At 36.0% G+C, this 25,342-nt stretch overlaps 1 protein-coding gene across 1 annotated transcript in view; it reads left to right on the top strand.

Annotated features, from left to right (window-relative positions):
* The window catches only part of CUL5 (cullin 5), an 81,846-nt gene extending 70,057 nt beyond the window's left edge, over positions 1–11,789 (top strand). The window contains exons 14-19 of the mRNA XM_036744572.1: positions 1,603–1,726; positions 2,176–2,351; positions 2,466–2,627; positions 4,188–4,306; positions 7,205–7,328; positions 7,987–11,789. Of these exons, the coding sequence (XP_036600467.1) occupies positions 1,603–1,726; positions 2,176–2,351; positions 2,466–2,627; positions 4,188–4,306; positions 7,205–7,328; positions 7,987–8,181 (900 nt within the window). The 3' untranslated portion in view covers positions 8,182–11,789. The remainder of the gene's footprint in view (positions 1–1,602; positions 1,727–2,175; positions 2,352–2,465; positions 2,628–4,187; positions 4,307–7,204; positions 7,329–7,986) is intronic.
* Positions 11,790–25,342: the final 13,553 nt, after the last annotated feature.

Here is a 25,342-nt window from a genome sequence, read left to right as displayed (position 1 = left end):
AAAGTAGGAAAGTGTGTCACAGGAAATGCTTAGAGAGAGCAATTAGAGCTGAAGGAAAGAGCAGACATGTAGTGGCTGTGAATGTGTTTGTGGGAAGGCCCCAGCAGTAGGGAGGATGGTTTTGAGATGGTGAGGCTCCATGCTGTGATACTGTGTTTTAAGTTCCTTGCTGTTAGGATAAAGTGGGCTTACCGGTTTTGGGAGTTGGTTGCTGCTTGGATTGGGCTGTACTTGTTGGTTATGGAATTTGGTCCTCTGGTTCCTGAATAAATGTTTTACTCCTTCTACCTTCTATGTGGAGAGTCTCTCATATTTTGCAATAGAGAAGGCATTTTCACAATTATCATAGGTGGTGTATTTATTGCCTTGCTAATACAGCTCCTTAAGAACAGAACTGTCTTGCTTTTCTCTTTGTATCTCTAGTGCTTGCACAATGCTTTGCACATAGTAAGCACTTAAACTTTTAAAATTCATTCATTCATGACTGATGTAAGGACAAAAATTAAAGTTTGTTCCTCACCTCAGTTTCAATTAACATACCACTTGTTCTTTAGGAATAGAATTTAGTATGTTTAGGCACCCTAGGAAACTAGACAGAATTTTATTTTACAGAAGGCTGTTTTATAAGTATAAAACAGCTTAATTGAAATGATATAGAAAAGGTACAAGGAGCTTTGCCCTATCCTGGCAGAGGCAAACTGATTGTGCCACCCCCCCCTTCAGTATTTCATATGCCTTCTTGAGGCTTATCCACATAACCTTAACTACTGAGGGGCATGTCTGGAGTTGAAAGGGCAGATTGTCTGGAAGCTCTCAAGTCTCAAGAAGTCAAGTCAGCAAGCATTTATTAATTCCCTACTATGTGTCAGGAACTGAGTTAAGAACTGGCTATGCAAAGAAAGGCCTAACCTTAAAGAATTCACTGTCTAATGGATTTTAGAAGATTTTAGAAACATAAGAGGGAGAGAAAAACAAATTGCTTGTCTCCTCTTGCAGTGTGTAAGCAAAGTCCCTTACTGTCCTTAGAGTTAAAGTAATTAATGTACACACACACACACACACACACACACACACACACACACACGTACACACCAGTAGTTGTGAAGAATTTAGGACTCAACTTTAACAACTAAAGGTGAAGATAACTCACAGCTGTTAAAGTTCACAAAATCTAATTAGTGCTGTATATATAGAGCCATAGGAAACTTTAACTCCAAAAGGGCTTTATTGTTATAGAAGTTTAGGTAAGAAAAATTTACTTAACCAGTTTACATTTACTTAAATGTCGCTGTCTTCACTGTTTTTAAAACCATGTGAATTTGCCACAGTTTTTAATAGTGACTTTCTGAGATGTTCTTCTTCTTATGCATTGCATCTTCATAAAGCATCACTTGTAGTGCATTAAAAATGAACAAAACAATGTTGCACTTAACTTGAAGGAACATCCTAAATATTGAGCAGAATATTAACATTTTTATTTGAGTTTGGTTAATATGTTTAAAATAAAGAAAAAAAAATTACCGCCACACCCACAGAGCCAATATTCAGTTTTAGCTGTAGTTTTAATTGATATTTTATTTATTCTCTTGTCTGTATGCATAGGAAGTGGGTATGCCAGCAGATTATGTAAACAAGCTCGCTAGGATGTTCCAGGACATTAAAGTGTCAGAAGATTTGAACCAAGCTTTTAAGGAAATGCACAAGAATAATAAGTTGGCTTTACCAGGTACTATTTTATAATCTTCAGGTTTTTTAGTAGATACTTTGAAAGAAAAATTAATCTGCTATAACTTCAGTAATTTAAAAACAAACATCCAATTCAGTTCAGCACACATTTATTGAACCCTGACTTTGGATAGCTTACTTTGTGTGACAGTTCATAGAACCAAAATAAACTAAAGGAATTAAACAATATTTGAGATTCATATCTCCCTCACCTTTGAGACTGTTAGCATGGAAGACAGTTCCTGTATACTTCAACACACATCTCTTAAAGTCAGTCAGAAACAGAATATTGGACTAATGGAATTACTGATTTTACTCAGTGTGGCATTTTCTTGGTTATAGAGTCCCTTGTGTTTATCAGCAAAGTACATCTACATTCTAATTGTTATGAGCTTTCCACTTGGCTTTTACATATCATATATTTCTTATTTTAAAATATCTTGCCTATAGCTGATTCAGTGAATATTAAAATTCTGAATGCTGGTGCCTGGTCCAGAAGCTCTGAAAAAGTATTTGTTTCCCTTCCCACTGAGCTGGAAGATCTAATCCCTGAAGTAGAAGAATTCTACAAAAAAAATCACAGTGGCAGAAAATTACATTGGCACCATCTCATGTCAAATGGGATTGTAAGTATATTTTGACCTAATTTTTTATTGTAATATTTATCATCTAATACTAATTTACTGACATAAATGTGATCATTATCAATAATTTTCAGTATTGATTTTTAATGTTTACAGATAACATTTAAGAATGAAGTTGGGCAGTATGACTTAGAGGTAACAACATTTCAGCTTGCTGTACTGTTTGCTTGGAACCAAAGACCGAGAGAAAAGATCAGTTTTGAAAATCTTAAGCTAGCAACTGAGCTCCCTGATGCTGAACTTAGAAGGACTTTATGGGTATGGATTTTTCTTTATAACTTCTGAATCTGTTTATTTTTACAGATGTTTTATTTACATTAAAGATTTGGTTTCCACCTGATTTGTCAGTCACTTCGTTGAAAATAATTTGATCTCTAAGCCCCTAAGAGTCTAGAAGTTATATTTGACCAAATTTAGCAACAAAATCTGTTAGACTAGATTCTTCATGAAGTATTTTAACTAGCATATGATGTTCAATAGTCTACAAATCTCAACGTCCTGGTCCTACTTAAAATGGCTACTGGTAACCACATTTTTCTATCATTTTTCTAATCAAGGGTTTTCACATTTTTCTTTCCATTATCTTCCTATTGAGTCAGACTGCATTCTGCTTTGGTGAAAAGTTTCTATACTGAGTAGGCATAGAAGGGTTCTCTACATAAAGTCTCAGGTCCTTTGTTTTATCCATTTATGATTTTGTATAGGTTCTCACAGTCTTTCATAGCCCATATTACCTCTACAATATACACAGGGTATTTTCTAGATTAACTGAAATCATTTCAGTCCTGAGAGTATAAACATTTTTCTTTCATTCTCTTCTGAAGAACCACAGTCTCCTACTGTTCCACATGCTGGTAAATAAACTTAAGCTGAAGACAATAGTGTCTGGGCTTGGAACAACTAATATAGAACTCACAAGTGATCTGTAGTTAGTGGGGAGAGAGAAGGTGGAAGGAGCAAAACAAAACGTTTTTAATGTTTCCCCTCTCTCAGTTGGAAACCTAGCAGGCTATTTGGGAACTTAGAGGCTAGATTTCTTTTTTATGGACCATGCCTTAAACCCAGATCACTCTAGCTCTCCTTGATTGGCCGACAGTGGGTCCCAGCCTAAGCCTTGCTTGGTCATTGTTTGGATTCTGATGGCTCAGAGTGAGTGTAAATAGCAGTTGCTTCTGTTTTGGCCAGAAACCCTAAGGGTCTTCCCTTCCCATATTGATTTTACTTTTTTAACTAGGTAAAAAGAGACTATTCTTTGCTTCTTTTCTTACCTAGCCTTAATCACTGAATAAGTGTTACCTCAGTCAAACTGAAATCTGGGAAAGACCTTAGCTTAGAAAGGCTAAAGTCTCCCACTGCATCCAGGGCCAACTCCAGTAATCCTGATCTGCATCTTGCCACTAGACCCAGATGGCTCTGGAGGAGAGAGTAAAGCTGGTGACTTTGCACAGCCCTCTCTCACTTAAAAGCAGTTCACTTGCAAGTCATGACATCTCCTTCCTGATGTCATGATCTCCTTCAAGAACAAAGGACAAACACCACCACCACCTTTCCACAGCAGCATGAACAATCCTTGTAATCCCTATTTCCACCTCACCTCCTACTAGCATATATTTCCATTGTTATCACACAGGTCAGAGGATAGGTTGTGAGCTCTATTGTTGGAAGAAGTACTCCCTCTGACCCTACAAAGATCACTGCTTCATTGAAGTAGGCAGCAACTAGATGCTATCAGAATAGAGTTTAATTAGCCTGTATGAAAAAACGGAATAGTATTTTTCTGCTACTTTTTACAAACTAATGTTTTTTTCTTCTACATAGTCTCTTGTAGCTTTTCCAAAGCTCAAACGACAAGTTTTATTGTATGAACCACAAGTCATCTCACCCAAAGACTTTACAGAGGGGACCCTCTTCTCAGTGAACCAGGAGTTCAGTTTAATGTAAGATTGATGATTATTGGTCTAAAAGTAAAATCTTTCCTATGATGGTTAGTGCTTTGTTTCCAGGATAAAGCTTTATTATTTTTCTTAGAGGAAATATAAAACTAAGAATCTAACCATTTTATAATCTGGGTTCTAACATGTCCCACTCAGAATGTATCACATGACTAAGAACTTGTTTGTCTCTGGCATTATGTAATGCTGCTATTCAAGTTTAGTTCCAAAAAGTGTTGGGAGTGAAAGACATAATCCTGGTGTTTGAGCATCTGTCAGAATAAAACATACTGTGGTAATAGACTCTTCATACAGGCTGTCAATATTGTAACTTCTGTGTTACTAAAGTTTTACTTGTATTACCTTGGTCTCTAGTCTGGGGGACAATAAATCAGATAGAGGTTTATAATTTACCTATATTTTACATTTATATAAATTTTAAATTACATTCAAATGCTACTTGAAACTTATTTCTTCATTTCTATACTTTTAATCATTTTTCATGTCAATACCAACTTCATTAAATCATGTTGCCAGTTACAAATATGGCTTCCTTGTTTGGTAGTTTGGGTTTTGCATTTAATGTGGTAGAAGAGTCACCATAATCAACAGCCTTCATCTCTCTCCTGAGCTCCAGACTTGTATCTCCAACTACCTGACAGCTCTTCTTAAATGTGCCATAAGCTTCTCAAACCCATCATGTCTAACATTCAAACTCATTATCTTTCCACTTTAACCTACCCTTCCCTCTTACTTCTTCATTCCTGTTAAGGATGCTTAAGCATTCTTTCTGTCACCTAGGTTGGCAACTCATTGTCCTCCACTACTACTCCATAGCCAGTTAGTTTTCCCCTTCCCTTTACTTACACCAGTGGCTTCCTAATTGGTCTTCCTGTGTCCTTTCTGGCTCCTCTCTAATCCATTCTGTAGCTTCCAAAATAATATTCCTAAAGTGTAAGTTTGACCATGGCAGTTTCCTCTCAAAAAGCTTCAGTGGTTCCCTATTACCTTTAAGATAAAACAGAAATTCTATTTGATATTTAAAGCCCTTTGCAATTAGACTTGTCTCTTTCTAAGAGTATCACACGTGAAATTCAGGCACTTTACATTCTAGCCGAACTACAACTCACTATTCCCCATATATGATACCCTGTCTCCCAGGTCCAGGCCTTGTACAGGCTCTCCTTCATGCCTGGAATGCTGTTCTGTTCCCTGACACTTCTGGGAACATCTGTCTCCCATCAAGGAGAAGTGCCAAGAGATTTAAGAGATATTTATTGATTCCTCCAGAGGTTTGTTCATCCCTGGACCCTAGTCAGATTTTTCCTGTCTTTAACTTTAAGCATGTGGCATTTTGTCATGACCAATGCCCCTCTCTGCCCCTGGCCAGTATAACATAATATTCTGCAAAGCAGGACTGTTTGATTCTCATTCTTCTAGGTCTGTTGCCTAGCTTGCTGCCTGCCACACAGTATGTTCTGCATAAATGCTTATTGATTTGATATAACTGGTTACAAGAAAATAAAACACTGCTAGTCCAGACTTTGCCAAAATGCCTTTCTGCTTTTCATTTTTTCTGTAGCAGCGTAGTTTAAAGAACACCTAGCAATTTGTACCTTCTTTAGGAGGTTTGTGTTTATGCGTTTGTGTCAAGACTCATGCCCTCATTGGGGCAGGGACATGTCCTCTACCTAGTTTGTAACTCAGTGGCCTGTGAGATTATTTAATTTGCCCTTGGTCATACATCAGTAAGATTATACATCTGGAACAAGAAAGGATCCCAAAGGTCATATTTTCCACCTCCTCGTTTTACAGATGAGGAAAAAGGCCCAGAAAGGTTGTGTGATTTGCACACAGCTAATAGGATGATAGATCTAGAACAGGAAGGGTTTTCTTACCTAACTCCTATATTTTTGGTTCTGTGATTTGCCCAAGGTCACGAAGATAGTAAGTGGAAGACTCAGGATTCCAATTCAGTTCTTCTAACTCCAATTTCTGCTCACTTTACACTGCCTGGACTGATAGTCCCTACATATGTGAGGCAGAACTTTTAACTTTTCTTCCTGACTAGAAGGCTACTCTCTCTCCACCACATCATGCTTCCTTTCAATACTCATGGCACTTTTCAGTGTCCAGCCACGCTGCCTTAAATAGCTAATCTTGTTGATCTCAGATGTAACGAATAAAAGAGAAAATTCACCCATGATTAAAATTGATGGGCTTTGTTTTGGGTTGGATTTTGTTTTTTGGGGGGGGGGAGTAGTATCATCATTATACATTTATCTTTTTACTTTACATTTATTTGGTGACCCTTATAGTATAGTGATCATTTTAGCACAATGTCCCAGGAAGACCAGCTGTGAAACACCATGAGGTAGGAAAAAGATGGATAGGTTCAGGATCAGAGTACCTGAATTAAATCCCAGCTCTGCTCCTTACTATTTTTATAACTTTGGGCAAGTCACTTTGTGCCTCAATTTCTCCACCTGTAAAATGGGGGGATTGGACTAGATGACTTGAGGTCATTTCCAGTTCCAAATCTATAGTCCTGTCAACAATGAGCCTAAGAATGTTTGTAATATATGTCAAAAGATTTAGGTTCAAGATCTTCTTAATGAATGTGTAACCTTCAGACAAGTTGTGGTACTTCTTTGAACTTCATTTTTCTCATCTATACAATAAGGACTTTGGACTAGATGATCTTAGAGGTTCCTACCAAATCTAAATATGATTGTTAACAAGTTCTGTATTTTTACGGATTTTTAAAAATAGTTGAGTATTCCAATCACGTTATTGAATTTTCTTCCATTTAGTTGGCATTATTTGGCATTATTTGTCTTCATGAGATCTTCTGCTGTAACATAATTACTTTTTTTATCAATGTCATCTGCATGGTCTTTACAGAAAAAATGCAAAAGTTCAGAAAAGGGGTAAAATTAACTTGATTGGGCGGTTGCAACTCACCACAGAAAGAATGAGAGAAGAAGAGAATGAAGGAATAGTTCAGCTAAGAATATTAAGAACCCAGGTATGTAATGTGAACAGAAATAACTAAATTTTAAAGTAACTGTGGTAGACATTTTGTCTACTTCTTGGTTTTATAAAAAAACTTTTGCTAAGTTATTTTTCCTAAAGCCGTAAGCGTCTTCAGTAGAGGAATAAAGACCCAGACCTAAGGAGCTGAGAATGGGGAGGGTGCTGCCATAACTAGTGCTATTCCCTTTTCTGCTGTTCTGCTGAAAATCCTAATAAATTGAGGAAAGGAGTCATGATAATAGCAATGTGCTGTAAGGTTTACCATTAGCTCCTTACTTCTTGGATTCCTAATTTAAAATATATTTCTTCTGGACCTACATAGTTTTGTGGATCTGTGACTTCATGGATTTAGATCATCCCTCCACCAAGAAAGAAATTACACATATCTTCTAATTTAACAATAATATTTATGGGATTGAAGTATTCAGACTATGTTCACCCCTAGACTATGTAGGTAGAAAAATTAGGTCTCCTACATAAGCATTAGACTTGTCTTACTTATATTCTCCTAGTGATATATCATCCTAGATGGTGAAATTTATAAAAACTATTTCTTAATCCCTTTTATTTTCCTTGAGAAGATTCTGCTTTGGTTTTTCTTATGTGAAAGTACAGCCTAATACTTAACTATGCTGTCATTCTGTTTTTAGGAGGCTATCATCCAAATAATGAAAATGAGAAAGAAAATTAGTAATGCTCAACTACAGACTGAACTAGTAGAAATTTTGAAAAATATGTTCTTACCACAAAAGAAAATGATAAAAGAGCAAATTGAATGGCTTATAGAGCACAAATATATCAGAAGAGATGAGTCAGATATCAACACTTTCATATACATGGCATAATTTTGAAGACTGTGGAAGACATGGAAAACCCAGATGGAGGCGTGCTTGGGCAGACAGTTACAACAGTGTGTGCTGGAGATTAACTCATTTGGATTTTTATTACATAAATATCAAAATTCCTGCCTTACCTTACAGAAAGGACTATGTTTTGCCAATTCATCAACTAGCATGATGGCACTCCCTTCATGTTGCACACTTTTAACAGCATGCTGTTTTGTGGGGAAACTTGCATTCATGAAGAGCCCATTGTGAGCTTTCTAAAGTTGATTTCATTTATACCCACCAGGAGGATTACAGGTTTTTAGGAGTGGAGGTGGGGGAGGTACTGGGGAAGGGTATTCTTTTTTTTTTTCCTTTACTTTTTTATTTAAAAAATAAACAGTACTTGCACAAGGAATGACTTCAAATATTCATGCACTGAAGACCTGCTGTTATTTTTGTTTTTTAAATACAAGTAGGACTAGAAACAGCACTTTCAGTTACTTGTGATCAGCAGACTAATGTACTGTCGACCTTTGGTGAGCTATTTTGTATAACATTGGGAGAGACACACATCACAGTTGAAAAGATATGTTTTTGTTACAGTATCAACTTGTTGGCTCAAATAGTGCTTCACTATGTGGTAACTGGAGTATAATGATTCACAGGTGATGTAAAATATTTCCATCCTTTAAATCTTGGCTTCCTTTAAGAAGGAGATCAGCCTCTTCATTGTTTACTGTAAAGTGGCATGGATATTTTTGTCTATTTGGCCAAGCAGTTTAACAAAACATTTTGAAGAAGTGAATGAAATAGTTGCTTCATTTGTTTAAAAAAATATTGTTACACAGTTACTTTACAGGGCCTGCAGTAGTAAGATGAATATTTGTTAAATGTGTTTGGTGGTACAGTTGATATTTGTGATCCAAATATCTGCTACATACAATTAATATTTATGTTTCAGATATCTGATAAGTGCATTAAAAACAATACAAAAAACCTCCTACTTGGAATGTGACACATTTACATGATTTTTCTCATTTTTATACTTGTAACATTTTTTTTTTTTTTACAGCTCAGAATACCTGTTGGGGGGAGGAAGGGAGATAAGCTACTTTTTTTTGAAGACCTGTAAATCAGCTTGAGGTGGGAGATATGAGAAGCAGCATTATCATCATAGGATGATACAAAGAAGCAGAATTGATACAACCATAGTATGAGCAGCAAATTTGCCAAATGTTTAGGCTTATATATGAAACATAACATTTTTTAAGATGTTCAAATGGCAGCAATTACCTTGGGTTTTGGTTTTGTTTTTTTTTTCTGTCAGTAAATCCAAAGTAGTGACTTCATGGTTGCTGGTACCCTGGTGCCCAGAGTAATAGAGTTCTTGGGACTTGGGGACATGAGTAATAATTTAAAAAGAAAAAGGGAAAAAATATTCCCCATTGGGAAAGAAAAGCTCAAGTTGGATTTGTATTCATTGTGGTGCAAGTTTCAATTTTTCTTGCAAATAATTATTTTATATACTGTGTGATATAAACTATCAGACGTTTTCTGAAAAAATATGATTTTGATGAAGAAAGTAGGAAATGAAATGCTGCAGCACTGAAAGAAGTACAGTATTATATAGTTAGCAGCATGCATTCAAGAGCATTTTATAGACGAAATTCCCAACCCCCAAAAAATGTTGTTGGAGGTAGCTGCTATTAAGGAAAGAAAGCAAATAAAAACTTAGATTAAAGTCTTGCTGTTTATAGTCTTAGGCCTGTTTTGAAGCTCATAGGAAATTGGAATTTTTTGTTTAAAAAGTTAAAAATGTCATAGTTCACTTTTTAAGGTAGTTTGGAAGTGTCAAAAATGTTACCCCAGAAATGTTCAGAATTGAACTAAAATTAATGCATATTATTTTCTAGCTACATTAAGGCTAACAATGGATGAAATTTGGAAAAATAAAATTTGTAATAATAACGGTGGCTTTATGTGTAACAAAGTTTTTTATATTGGCACATTTACTTGTAATACAAGAATGCCAGAATAGGAAATAATTGGGTAAAAGTGACACGCCACTTTGAAAGTTTAAGGTCTTTCTGCCATAATTGTCTTGAGCACTTTTTAAAAATTCCTAATCTTTCTGTCATTTAACTTAAGAATGAGAGCCATGTTGTGTTGACCTGTGAGGCAAGCGAAATACAAAAATGGGTAGCTCTAAGCCCATAGCAGACTTTTCTATTAAATTTTGTAAAATTTTGTTTCATAGCTAATTATGTCCTAATTATATTTTGCGCATCCAAACAGGAACAAATACTGTAGCATTGTAGTTATTGTCAATTTTTGGTATATATACAAAATTAATAACCAATAAGTTATCTAACTACTTTTCAGTGTTTGTGGAAACCATTAATTAACAAGGTGCCTATAACATTGTTCAATTTTATTTAACTATGTTTTGACTACAAATTTGCTATGTTTAAAAAAAAAAAGACAAATGACACCAGCAGCTTGCTAAAGATGCAGAATCACGTTTAGCATCCTTCATCAGGTCAGTTTCACCTATATGCACTTAAAGCTAGTGTTATCTGGGCTAGGGGAGATAATTGAAATAAAGTGTTATTTGTGAGAAGAGTATTCACAGATAAAATGAAAGACATTCTTCACTTGCAATATGGCAACAGTGCACTTTTAAAGCTTAATTTTAGCTTTGAATATTTATCTCCAAAGACCTAGCTTACACAGGTGCTGCATCTGGAAAGTTTAGATAAATGTTGCCACATACACTGCCATAGTGAATGGATGTGAGACAAAATTGACCAAATAAAAATGTGACAGATTGTAAATCACATTTCTAATGAGTTTCAGTGATAAAAATATTAGAATCTTTTTCCTTTACAATGATTTAATGAAGATCTTCATATAAATTCTCAAGTCTTCCATATTTTTCATTACACAGGTGGTTGGTCTCCTTCATTTTTGTTGACCCCTGTATCTCTTGCTTGTTTTGAGCATGAGTAAGCTGTTCCAAAGTGAACAAATGTTAGCTTTCTTGTTTTCACTTTAATATGTAAAATTCAGTAGAAATATGATCTGAATAATCAGAAAACTTTTTGCATTAGGATGTTATTTTTCCTGTAAAGTGCAAATTTTAACAATTCAATTTGGGTGAGAGATTTGTTAGTTTTACAGAAAGATTTACTAACTTAAACTGTGTTTTTTCTATTTTCATGTAAATGACTGGAATGCTATCTTGTAAATTCTTCCAAGGTCATGTTTGTGAAATAAACAGTACATGAAAGCTTTCCTGTCATATACATTATATGTAGTCTGGAGTGTTGAAAAAACTTGAGTTCCTAGGGTAATCTATCTATGTATGGTATTTACAATATTGAATGTGTGCCACTACATACTGAGATGATAATGCTGTACAATTTTGAATGGTAGCAGTTTCCGTGTGGCAGTCGGCTGAACTATTTTGATGTACTGCTTAATTTTTGAATTTTATTTTTTAAGTTGTATAATTTATTTTCTTGCAAAATAAAAAAAATGTAATACAAAAGACTTCCTTTTATCCAAGAAATTTTGGTGTCCTACTATGAAAGTTTTTGAACTTGAATAAAATCTCTTGTGCTAGGTTTGTTGTGTTGTATCTCAAATGAAGCAAAACTCACAACTATCCTGTAAGAAGGAGAAATGTTGTGGCAATGAATTTATTCATGTTATACATTTTATTTTGAAATGAAATCTAGAGGTTAGAAAATATGTTCTTAATACCATTTCTCCCTCATTCTGTAATGTGACAACAAATGGAACAGAACAGAATCTACAAACTATAAACCAGGGAGATTGACATCAGTTTCGGAGAAAATTAATAGGAGAGCTCATTAAAGAGATGGTTGGCAAATAATCTAGAAAGTAAAGCAGTTGATCCAGCATAGCTTCATCAAGAACAGGTTAAACTTCATTTCCTTTTTTGATAATATCACCAAACAAATGGATGAAGGAAATGCTGTTAATATAGTTTGCCCAGATTTTGCTGAAGCTCTTTTTAAAACTTTATACTATTCTTGTAGAAAAGATGGAGAGATCTGAATTAGACTATAATATAATCAGATGGATGCAGAATTAGTATTTGTATGGACAAATTCAAAAAGTAATTTTTTAATGATTCAAGTGTCTTTGTGGCAGGAGGAGTGTTAGACCAGGGCTACTAACATTTTTATCTGTGACTTGCATAACAGCATCAATTTGCAGATGATACAGATCTAGGAGAGATAGCTAACACACTATAATAATAAAGAGCCAGAAGGACCTTGGTAGGCTAGAGCAGGTGTGGGGAATCTGTGGCCTTCTAGGTCTGTGGGTGTGGCCTTTTGACTGAGTCCAAGTTTTAAAGAACAAATCCTTTTATTAATCAAAAGGCTGTACTTGAGGACCTAGAGGGGCCACATGTGGCCTTAAGGCTTCAGGTTCCCCTCCCCTGGGCTAGAGCATTAGGATGAACCAAATAAGATGAAATTCAATAAGGATAAATGTAAAATGTTATATTTGACTATGAAAAATCAACTTTACAAATGTCATGGAGGAATGATAGCAGTTGTTCTAAAGAAGGACCTTGGAGTTTTTTTGGATTGTCAGATCAGTAGGAATAAGCATTGTGATGTGGTAGCCTGAAAAGCTAATGTAATTTTGGACTTCATTATTGTTGTTAAGTCATGTCCAATGTGACATGACTTTGACCCCATGGACCATAGCACACCAGTACTGTCCAAGGAGTTTTCTTGGCAAAGATAACTTGAGTCATTTGCCATTTCCTTCACCAACAGATTAAGACAGGTTAAGTGACTTGCCTAGGGTCACACAGCTAGTCAGTATCTAAGGCCAAATTTGAACTGAGGCCTTTCTGACTCCAGACCCAGCGCTCTATCCACTGTACCACCTCGTTGCCCCCTTGGACTTTATTAAAAAGGGCATAATTTCCAGAGATAGGGAGGTGATTATCTCACTGTTCTCTATACTTGTCAGACCTCTTCGTGAATGTTGTATTGTTGAGTTGCCAGAGAATGGCAACCAGGATGATGGAAGACCTTTTGTCCCTGCCAAATGAGGATCACATGAAGGAACTGGTATTGGAGAAATAGAAATTTAGGGACTATGGGGTAGCTGTCTTCAAGAATTCGAAGTGTTGTCATGTGGAGAAGGAATAAGACATTCTTTTTGGTCCCACAAGGCAGAGCTGGGAGTAATGGGTGGAAATTGCAAAGAGGCAAATTTAGGTTCAATATCATGAAAAGCTTAATAACAATTAGAATTGTGCAAAAGTGAGATGGCTTACTTCAAGAGGTAGTATATTCTCCTTCCTTGAGGTCTTCAAGAAGGGGCTGGATGACCACTTGGGTATGTCATAGTGATGATTCTTTTGTGTCTGGTTGGACTAGATGGCTGCTAAAGTGCAGCCCATCCCTCAGATTCTGTGATTCTGTGAAATTAGGTATGTCCTAGCAGACGATACATATCAGTGGTAAAAATGGCTCTAACACACGTAAACATTCACTTCTTGATTTTAACAAATATCTTTGCGTATGACCTTACCCATGTTGTACGTGTATACTTGATACTTAAAAAATACTTTTCATTAAATTCTTTTTCTTAATCTTAAGTGATTAAATTCTTTATAATTAGAACTTACATTAATGATTATATGAATAAAGATGGACAGATTCTACTCCAATGAAAACTAAATTGCATCACCTATTTATAAGTTGCAGCTATACCATTGGAATTATACCGAACCTCCAGTGAATTCAGGTACATATCTTCCCAGTAGACAGACAGTGAAACAGTAACACTACTTTGGCAGTAAGTGCTGCTTAAAATCACAGATTTGAATTAACCAGTATTTTCCTCATCATTTCCCAGTGTCCCTTGAATCCAGTCACATATAGAGCTTTGGCATTTTGTCAGTGGCGAAATTCATGAAAGAATTTAACCATTTGAGAAAGTGTTTTTAAAAAGCTGTTTCACTGCAAAAGTAATGGAAAAATTTTCTTCTAACCCTGATTATGTTCTAGGTGTATACATGGTGCAGTCTGAAAGAAAGGAATAGCTAACCAAGATATATGTGATTAAAATTTTTGTAACACAATTTATAAAATAGAAAAAGGCATCAATTAAGTTTGTATTTTGAAGGTCTTTGAAAATGAGAAGATTTGACTATACAAAGGAAAAATTTATCCTTCATTAAGTATTTGGCAAAGCATTGAGGTATTGAAAAGATGAAGTGTTGTGCGGAAAAGTAAAAATTGTTTTCCTTCTAATTTGAGTATAGCTTCATCTATGGGGGATTCATGTATCAGTTGTGGCACACATGTTAAGGAAGTCTGAATTGGCCACGAATTATTCATGATCCAGAAAGCCACAGGTAGAGAAAGGGGCCACCCAAAAACTGGCCTGATGTTTGAGGGCCACTTTAACATAGACCCAGTCTCATAAATTCACTTGATCTCTGTAGCAATCTTAAAAAATCTGGAATTATCTAGGGCCCTTGGAACCACAAACCAAAACAAGTTTACCTGCCTGAGCATTTTAAGAAGACAGTTTTCTTATGTCAAGCAGAGAAATATAAGTTGTTTGTCCTATACCTATTAAAAAAAAAGACAATGAAATATCCTTTATCATTTTGCTCTGTAGAGTCCAAGTTACATAAATTCTTTTTGTGACATATTTAATTGTGTAATATTGTGTCATGTTTGAATAATACAGTGCTTTTGTTTTCTTTACTGTGGCAATGAGTTTCTGTGAAATATCTCAAAGCTCCTTGAAAAAAATGCAATTATAGTTTTGGGATGTCTTTCTGGTTTGGATTTGTTGCTGGTGTTTTTAGCCCTACCTAGGATTTCAACACTAGCAATCTCCTGTACAGATCAGCAAATTCTTCTATTTCTTCTGTCTCATAGAGAGTTGCTTGGGGCAAATGAGAAAGTTGAGTGATTTGCTCATGGTTACAACACAGCTACTGGGTGTCAGAGGCAGTACTTAAATCCAAGTTTTCTTGACTTGGAGAATATCTCTCTTGTTTAGCTGTTTAGGTCATGTCCAAAAATTCATGACTCCATTTGGGGTTTTCTTAGCAAAGATATTGGAATGGTTTGCCATTTTCTTCTCCACTCATTTGACAGATGAGGAAACTGAGGCAAAGAGGGTTAAGTGATTTGCCCAGGGTCACACAGCTAGTAAGTGTCTGAGGCTGTATTTGAACTCTGGTCTTCCTGACTCTTGGCCACTGTAGTCACTGTGCCACCTAGCTGCCCTATCTTGACATTTGAGTAAATAAATTTTGGGGCTCTGTCACCTCCTTTTCTTGTTTTAGCTTTGTACTAGGGGTGTTGGTATGAATGATGAAAAACAATAAAAGGATGAAAAGATAGAAAAGAACACAACATAAGAAAATAGCACGCTGCTTTTAGCCCTGTTGGAAACACCATTGGACTTTTTGTAGAAAGGCATGATTAGAATTGTGCAAAAACATACTTGGTTTCCCTCAACCAGGTACAATATGTTAATATTGATGTTTATCAAACTTTTCTTGAAGACACTGACACTTCTGACTTGGGTCCATTTGCATTAACTCTTAACAATAGCAAAATACTTGTCCTTAATCCCTTTCAAACTTCAAGAGTTGCTCACTTTATTCTAGTATCCTAGGATTTATATTCACTTTATATTCTTGAATAATCATGGCTTGCTAGGTGGTTGTGCTAGCTCATTTACCCTAAATTTCATGTTTTGCTATTTGTTCTGTTCTTAAGGATCTAGGCTGTCATTTAAGTTCAGAGATTTATTGGCTATCTCACCTTGAAATGACCTTAGCCTACGTTTTTAGACTTCTTCCACATTACTTTCCTTCACATACACTAAATTCCAACTAAACTAGCCTATTTGCTATTCCCTGAACTCAGCATACCACTCTTACTCCTGTGCCTTTGCATAGCCTGTCCCCTATGCATGATTGACATTCCCTTGGCAACTGATCAACAGCATGACCAGCCACAATTCCAGAGGACTTATGATAAAATATGCTACCTGTTTCCAGATAGAGGGTTAATGGATTTAATGTGCAGACTGAGACATTTGGGACAGGAGAAATTAGAACTAGACATAAAAATTCTGACATCATCTGCATGGAGCCACCTCCATGTAGTTGAGGCTAGGTAGGTGAATTGTATTGAGTTTATGGAGAGCAGAGGGCAGGCCCACATATGTGATGAAAAGCAGGGCACTGTTGACTCAAAGCCAAGGGAGAAGTAAACACTACTCAGGAGGGAATAGTCTCTATTGCATAAAGATCTAGAAGAATAAATAAGGAAGAAAAGGCCATCCAAATCTGAGGTCAGTGAGTAAAGTGGCAAGTGAAGAAAGGCAGAATGAGAGAACAGATAGTGAGGGAATGGAGGTATTAAATATAGATCGCTTTTAGATGAAGTTTGACAGTAAAAAGAGAGAAGAGTCAAGAGCTGGTTTGTTTTGGGATTATTGAGGCCCTAAGATATTTGTAGGCAATTGACAAGAAGCCAATGAAGAAGGATGGATTGAAGATGCATGGGGGTGATATGGGGGAAGTCAAGATAGCAGAGTAACAGAAAGGACAACCTAGCTCCCCCACCAAGCCTCCACAAAAAGCTAGAAAATGCACTATGCCAAATTCTGACTAGAAATCCAAGGAAAAGGCACAATGAGACTTTTTCCCCTGCCTAAGTTGGCTTAGGGAGACAGAGGTTGGCATGTAGCACTGGGAACTGAGTTTCCAGGAGCATGTTTCATGTGGAGCATTCCAATGCCATGGAAATATTGAAAGGCTGAGACTAGGCACCAGGTCAAAAAGAGATCCCACAGTATCCCTGAGTTAGGATACCAGAACAGGTGCCATCTGGAAGCTCTGTCTTCCACCACCCTGTCCTAGGTCACAGATCCAAGGTGGACTAAGGAGTGGACCTGCATCCAGGAGTGGTAGAAGGGGGGTGGTCACAGAGGTTGTGGTGTACTGGGCGCTAAGCAAACAATATCTATGGCTCTGATCCCAGGAGCAGAACAGGAATTCATTTCTAGCCTCAAGGCCAAGCTGAAGACTATGTAGAAAAAAATTAACCCTAATTCCTCCCAATGGGCTAATAAGGGCCGAGTCCAATAACAGTCTATTTAAACTTCCAACTAAGGACAAGGCAACAGACCCAAACCTGGGTCAGGAACTTACAGAACTCACATCAGTAGAGCTGTATCACTTTGGGAGCTTTGAAAGTTTTCATGTCCCCCGCCATAGCTATGAACATGGAAGAGAGATGCAAGAGACAGAAGCTCAGACCAGATATTCCTTCCAGAAGTGTTCAATGCCTAACCATAACATAAAATCTAGAAGTAGGCCAAAAGGACAGGTACACAAAACAATCCCACCAGAAAGGGTTATTCTGATGATGGGGAAGAAAAAAATTACCCTTGTAGAAAATATCTACAAGCAAAGCCTCAAAAGCATAGCTTGGACACAAATCCAAATAGAATTCCTGAAAGAGATTAACCTAGAAATTTAAAAATGCTAAAAAAAGAGATTTTAAAAACCAAATGAGAATAATAGAGGAAAATTAAGAAAAGAAATAAGAGCTATGGAAGAAAGAATTGAATAGGCAATTAACAGCTTGACACAAAAGGTATAAAACCTTACCCAAAGAACAAACTCCCTGAAAATGAGAAAGGACTGATTAGAAGCCAATGACTCTATAAGACAAGAAATATTTAAACAAAGTCAAGGGACTGGACTATCTGAGAATCATGGCCAAAAGAAACATTGGACAAAATATTTTAAAAAGTCCTAAAAGAAAACTGCCCAGATATCTTAGAATCAGAGGGCAAAGTGGAAATAGTATCTATCAGTTAGCTCCTGAAAGAAAACTCAAAATGAAAACTCCAAGGAATATTGTAGCCAATATCTGGAGCTTCCAAATTCAAGGGGGTAAAAAATATTGCAGGCAGCGAGAAAGGAAGAATTCAAGCAACAAAGAAGCACAGGATCACAGTTTAGTAGCCATCACTTTAAAGGAGCAGAAAGCTTGGAAAATTATATTCCAGAAGCCAAAACATTTAGGCTCATAACCCAGAATAATTCATCCAGCAAAACAATATAATCAATTGCAGGAGTGTGGGAGCTGTGCTGAGTGAAAATGGACTCAATGAAATGAAGAACTTCGAAACATTTCTGATGAAAAGATTGGAACCAAATATAAAATCAGATATATGTATACAGGAGTTGAGAAGCATAGAAAGGTAAAGAGATTAAACAAAGTTAAATTGTTTACATTGTTATATGGAAAGATGATACATGTATCCCCTTAGAAATCTATCATTATCAGACATCATAAAGGAAATCTAATTAGAGGGCCTGGGAGTGGTTCCGTTATCTGCTGATAATCATAAAAGAATGGAAAGGAGAGAAAGAACACACTCGGAGAGGGAAATGAGAGGAAGAATGTAGGAAATTATCTCATAAATGGGGTGTGCAAGTAGAAGTCTATACAACGAGAAGAGAATGGGGAAAAGTGGGATACACTTGAACCATTTTCATTTAAACTGATCAAAGAAGAAAAAGAGGGGCTCTGGGGGAATAAGGGGGTAGATTAAGGTATGGATTAGTAAGAAGCAAATAATGCTTAAAGAGTTGATGGGAAACAAAAGAGAAAATTTTAGGGAATAGGATAGAGAGAAATGCACAATTAACAATAAGAACTTTGTTTTATTTATTTTGGAGAGGGGGAAGGCAGGGCAACTGGGGTTAAGTGACTTGCCCAAAGTCACACAGCTAGTATGTGTGTCAAGTGTTTGAGGCTAGATTTGAACTCAGGTCCTCCTAACCCCAGGTCTGGTGCTCTACTCACTGTTTCACCCAGCTGCCTCCAACAATATGAACTTTGAATGGGATGAACTTACCCATAAAACAGAATCCAACAATGCTGTTTACAAGGAACACAATTGCAATAGAAAAAAAAGTGGGGCTGGGGCAGAATATATTATTCTTCAGTTAAAGTAAAATAAGATGAATACCAGTCATGATCTCAGACAAAGCAATAGCAAAAGTAGACCTAATTAAAAGAGAGAAACAGGGAAACTACATTTTGTTGACAATTGACAAACTACATTATTGACAATAAATTGATATCAGTACTAAACATATACACCAAATGGCATAGCATTTAAATTTTAAAGGAAAAGTTAGGTGAGTTATAGGAAGAAGTAGCAAAACTGTTATAGTGTGGGACCTCAGTTTACCTCTATCAGACCTAGATAAATCTAACCAAAAAAATAAATGAAGCACCTGAATGGAATTTTAGAAAAGTTTGACTTCTGGAGAATATTGAATGGGAATAGAAAGGAGTATAACTATTTTTCAACATACATAGCATCCTCACAAAAATTAACCATGTATTTAGGCATAAAAACCTCACAAGCAAATGCAGAAAAACAGAAATATTAAATGCATTTTTAATGGACCATAATGTAATAAAAATTATATTCAATAAAAAGCCTTTGAAGCAAAGATTTAAAAAACAATCAGCAACTAAATAACTTAATCCTAAAGAATGAGTGAGTCAAAGAACAAACCTTAGAAACAATATTTTCATTAAAGATAATGACAACAATGTGACACAATATACTGAAAATTTGGGAATTCAGCCAAAACATTACTTAGGGGAAAATCTCTCCCTTTTTTTTCTTTTTGGAGGGGAGAAGGCAGAGCAATTGGGGGTAAGTGACTTGTCCAAGATCACATAGCTAGTAAATGAGTCAAGTGTCTGAGATCAAATTTGAACTCAGGTCCTCCTGACTCCAGGGCCAGTGCTCTACTCACTGTGCCACCTAGCTGCATATATCTCTAGATGCTTTCATCATTAAAAGAGAAAAAATAGCAGATCAATAAATTAGGCATGCAACTAAAAATAGTAGAAAGCCAACAAGTTAAAAAAAAACAAACACCAAAATAGAAAACCTGATAATCAAAGGAGAGATTATCAAAATTGGAAGAAAAAAAAAACCAATGAACCAGTAAATTAGGAGCTATTTGGTTTTTTGTTGTTTTTTTTTTTTGGCAGGGACAGAATGAAATGGACCATTAGGTAATTTGATATTTTAAAAACAAAAACCAAATTACCAGTATCAAAAAATGAAAAAGGTAAATTTATAACAAATATAGAAGAAAGGTAAAAAACAATTGGAGCTATTTTAGCCACCTATATGCCAACAAAAAAAATTAAATGAAATGGTTGAATATTTACAAAAATATCAATTGTTCACATTAACGGAATAGGAAAGAATACTTAAAGAGTACTACCTTTGAAAAAGAAATTGAACAAGCTATAAATGAACTCCCAATGAAAAGAAACCCAAGACCACATGGATTTACAAATGAATTCTATTAAACATTTAAAGGACAATTCCCATACTCTATAAACTTGAAAAATGAGAGGAGTCCTGCTAAACTCCTTTTATGACACAAAAAGAATCCCAATACCTAAATTTGGGACAGCCAAAGTAGAAAACTGTTACCAATATCCCAAATGTATGTTGATCCAAAAAATGTGAATAAAATACAAGGAAAATACAACAACACTATGAAGATTACACACTATGACTAGGCTAGATTTATACCAAGAATGCAGGTCTAGTTCAATATTGGGGAAAAATAAACATAATTGACCATACTAGTTTAAAAGAAAAAAATAATATGATTTTTTTTGATCGGTGCAGAAATAGCTTTTGACAAGAAGCAGCACTCATTCTTATTAAAATACTGTAAAGATTAGGAATAAATTGAATTTGACTCAAAATGGTAAGTAGTATCTATTTAAAACCAAGAGCCAGCATCGGAGTTTTGATGCTGAGGCTTTCAACCTTTCACTGACTAACAACAGGGACCCATGCTGTGGGTGGGCTGACTTCTAGAAGGTATGTGTTACAGAAGAGATACATAATACATATTTGTTGCTACCCCTGGATCAAGTTGAAGTCAGTTCTCTGTTGGCTACTTCAGAAGAAGAAGACATGAAGGCTATCACTGGATTGATTGTGGAAGTGATCACCTCAAAATTTGACCAGGAAAGAAAATGTACAATAAATTACTAAATTTAAGATGCGTCATTTTTAATAATGGTTTATATTTTTTTGAAATGACACAAATTTCAAAAAAAAAATGTTAAAGAGTTAAAGAAAGTAAATTTCCAGAGGAGTGCTAAGTAATTTTTTTAAAAGGGGGCAGTAGGCCAAATAAGTTTGGGAACCTCTGAATTAGATAGTGCAGACTGTGTTCAAATTTAGGAAGTTAGCATTTTTTCCATAGGGTTTTTCCATAATGGACAGAAGCACTTAAGGGGATATTAAATTGTCTATGTTAATACTGCCTTAATGAGAGCATTGTTTTCACTGTTTTTTAAAAATCCCTCCTCATATTTGGTAACTATATTCCACAATTGGTCTTATTTAGTTTATTATGAATTAATATTAGAATGCTATACAAATTTAAGGAATTAATAAACGCGGCATTTATTGCCCTGGTATAGCACCTCCCCCCTACAAAAGTGAATAAATTAGAGGTGTTTCCACTAAGATTAGGTGGAATTTTTAGCTATTGCAATTCAAGAAAAAGAGGGAATGAGCATAATCAAAAAGGAAGCAAATGATCACTTTTTCCAAATGATACAATAACTTACTTAGAAATACTAGAGTCAACTAAAAATCAATTGAAACAATCAACAACTTCAGCAAAAATGTGCATAAACCCACATAAATCATCAGCATTTCTATATATTACAAACAAAATCCAGCAGAAAAGATAGAAAGAAAAATTCTATTTAAAAGAACCATAGAAAAGTAATACTTGGGAATGTACCTGCCAAGCCACACAAAGGAACTATGTGAATGCAACACTGTACACAAATAAAGACATCTTAATATTGGGAAAAATATTAATTGCTCATGGGCAACCTGAGTTGTCAATATAATAAAACTGACAATACTGCCTAAGTTAATTTACTTATTTAATGCCATGCCAATCAAACTTATCAAAGGATTACTTTATGAAGCTAGAAAAATGACAAAATCCATTTGGAGGAACAACAAAAGAATATCAAGGGAATTAACGGGGTGGGGGGGGGGGAATGAAAAGAAAGAGGGCCTAGCAGTACCAGATCTCATACTATACCACAAAGTTAACAAACTATACTATGTAATCATCGAAACAATTTGGTACTAGGTAATAGAGGTGTTGATCAGTGGAACAGATTAGGTACTTGATATATAGAAGCAAAGGTCCCAGAATCCCAGATACTTGGGGAAAAACTCACTACTGGGCAAAAAATATTTGGAAAACTTGAAAGTAGTCTGGCAGAAACTAGGCATAGACCAACATCTCACACATGATGTATCATTTTTTCTCACATCTCGCAATGTCTCACATATTTGTCTGTATGGCAAAATAAGTTCCAAATGAATTGATAATTTAGCCATAAAGGGCATAAGCAAATTAGAGAAGCATAGAAGAATTACCTGTCACATCTATGGATAGAGAAAAGTTCATGACCTAAGAGGAAATAGGTTCATAGTGGGTAAACTGAACAATTTTGATTATGTAAGATTAAAAAGGTTTTGCACAAAAAAACCTAAATATCTGTAATTATAAGAGAAACATAAAATGGGTGTGTGTGTATCTTTACAGCAAATTTCTCTGTTAAAGGTCTTGTTTCTAATATATGTTGAAGACTGAATCAGATTTATAAGAACAAGAGTCATCTCCCATTGATAAGTGGTCAAAAGATATGAATAGACAGTTTTTACAGGAAGAAATCCAAGCTATCAATAGCCACTCTAAATCAATGGTGTCAAACAGAAAAGGAACTCTACCACTACATATTAACTTAGAAAACCAAAAATTAACATAATATATTTTTATTTATTTTGTTAAATATTTCCAATTACATTTCAATGGGCTTCTACAACACCACCCAAGTTCAACAACTCTGCTCTAAATCACTAGAAAAATGCACATTAAAAAAACTCTGAGGTACCACCTCACACACTTCAGATTGGTTAAGAGACAAAAAAGGAAAAAGAGAAATGTTGGAGGAGCTGTGGGAAAACATGTTTTAACACACTATTGGTAGAGCTATGAACTGGTCCATCCATTCTGTAAAGCAATTTGGAACTAAAACGAAACTAAAAAGATACTAAACTGTGCACATAACCTATGGTCTATTGAGAAGACTACTAGGTCTATACCCATAAAGAGATCAAAGAAAGAGGAAATATAGGAAATGTACGAAAATATATTTCACAGTGGCAAAGAATTGGAAACTGAGAGGATGCCTGTCAATTGTGGAATGGTTGATCAAGTTATGGGAGCTGATGATATACAAAAGACAAATTGATCAGATTGAACAAAATGCGAATTGAAAAATTTTTCCCTTCTCTCCTTCCTTTCTTTTCCTTCCATAGTCTCTCCCCCATCCCTTCTTTCCTTCTTTCTTTCCTCCTTTCCTCCCTTCTCTCTCTTTCTACCTATTTTCCTCCCTCCCTTCAAGCAAGGAGTCACTTCTATCAGGTAGGGGGCCTAACTAGCCAAGCAATAGAACAACCCACACACCTTTGGAATTATGTTTGATCATTACTATGATCAGAGTTCCCAAGTCTTTCAAAATTGTTTGTTTTTACTACATCGTTATTATGTAAATTGTGCTCCTAGTTATGTTTGTTTTACTCTGCATTATTTCATAAAGTCTTCCCAGGTTTCTCTGAAACTATCTCCTTCATCATTTCTTAAAGCACAATAGTATTCCATCCCATTATATAATGGAATTGAACTTGTTCAGCTATTCCCCGTTTCATTGGCAGCCCCCAGTTTCCAATTCTGTTTTGTTTAGGACAAATCCCTCCTTTAATCTATTCTCCCTTTAATTCTCCCTCCCTTCTCTGCTTCATTTCCTGTTTCCCTCTTGAATAAAGGGGAAATATCTCTCTCTCTCTCTCTCTCTCTCTCTCTCTCTCTCTCTCTCTCTTTCCCTCTTGCTCTCACTCTCTCACTCTCTATAATGTGTACTTTTAATCTTACCTCTCTAAAATGAAACCCTAGGACTGGATGGCCTCTAAGGTGCCTTCCAGTTTTAAGTTCTGTGAAGATGGGAAAGATTTGTTTCTGTCTTTATATCAGAAGCATTTGGCCTTCGCAATAATTTTGTTGTTGTTCAGTTATGTCTGATTCTTCATGATCCCACTTGGGCTTTTCTTGTCAAAGATACTAAAGTGGTTTGCTATTTCCTTCTCCAGCTAATTTTACAAATGAGGAACTAAGGCAAATAGGGTTAAGTGACTTGCCCAGGATCACACTGCTAGTAAGTGTGTGAGGCTGCATTTGAATTCATGTCTTGCTGACTCCAGGCCCAGCCACTGTGCCACCTAGCTGCCCGTTGACAGTAATAGGCATGCTTAATTTCTGTTTATTAAATGAAATCTGATTCACACGTGAATGTCAGAATTCACATAAATGCTTTTGGAATGGAATCGATCGATCAGGAGTCTCCTAGAGTAGTAGAAACTTGAAGTAACCTTAGGGTTACTAGAGCCTCACCTGAGCACCTAGCCTCTATGAGACTTTATGGGAACCATCTGTTCCTCTGATCCTCTACAGGATCCCTCTGTTCCCTCATCTGTGACAGAAAATTGTTAATACCAAATGTAGTATGGACTACCACAATCTCTTAATCATCCTAGCAATGTCAGAATTCCAGTAATGTCCTTCTTATATTCCTACCCGTAAGAGAATATCAAGAAGAGGATTCTGGGAAGATAGTGGAGTAGGTCAAAAAATTCCAAGCCTTCTAGATTTCCCCCACAAATGAGATAAAATAGCACCTCAGGGTGAGTATAGAGTGGTAAAAATAAGTAAGCAGAACAGTGATCCTCCTGGGACAGTTGGAGAAGATCTGAAAAAAAAAAATCCCAGGATAAGGTTTGGTCCCTGTAAAGAGTAAACACCTCTAGGCTAGTTCCTCTTAAACATCAAGAGGTGAGCCCTGAGATTATCCGGGTTGGGAGGGAGTCTTGGCCCCAACCACAGGAACTTTTACCCCCAGGACAGTGACGGGAGTTGCGTGTCTGAGCG

The sequence above is a fragment of the Trichosurus vulpecula genome, chromosome 2 (assembly GCF_011100635.1).
Source record: "Trichosurus vulpecula isolate mTriVul1 chromosome 2, mTriVul1.pri, whole genome shotgun sequence".
NCBI lineage: Eukaryota > Metazoa > Chordata > Mammalia > Diprotodontia > Phalangeridae > Trichosurus > Trichosurus vulpecula.
This window is presented reverse-complemented; position numbering and strand designations above follow the sequence as displayed.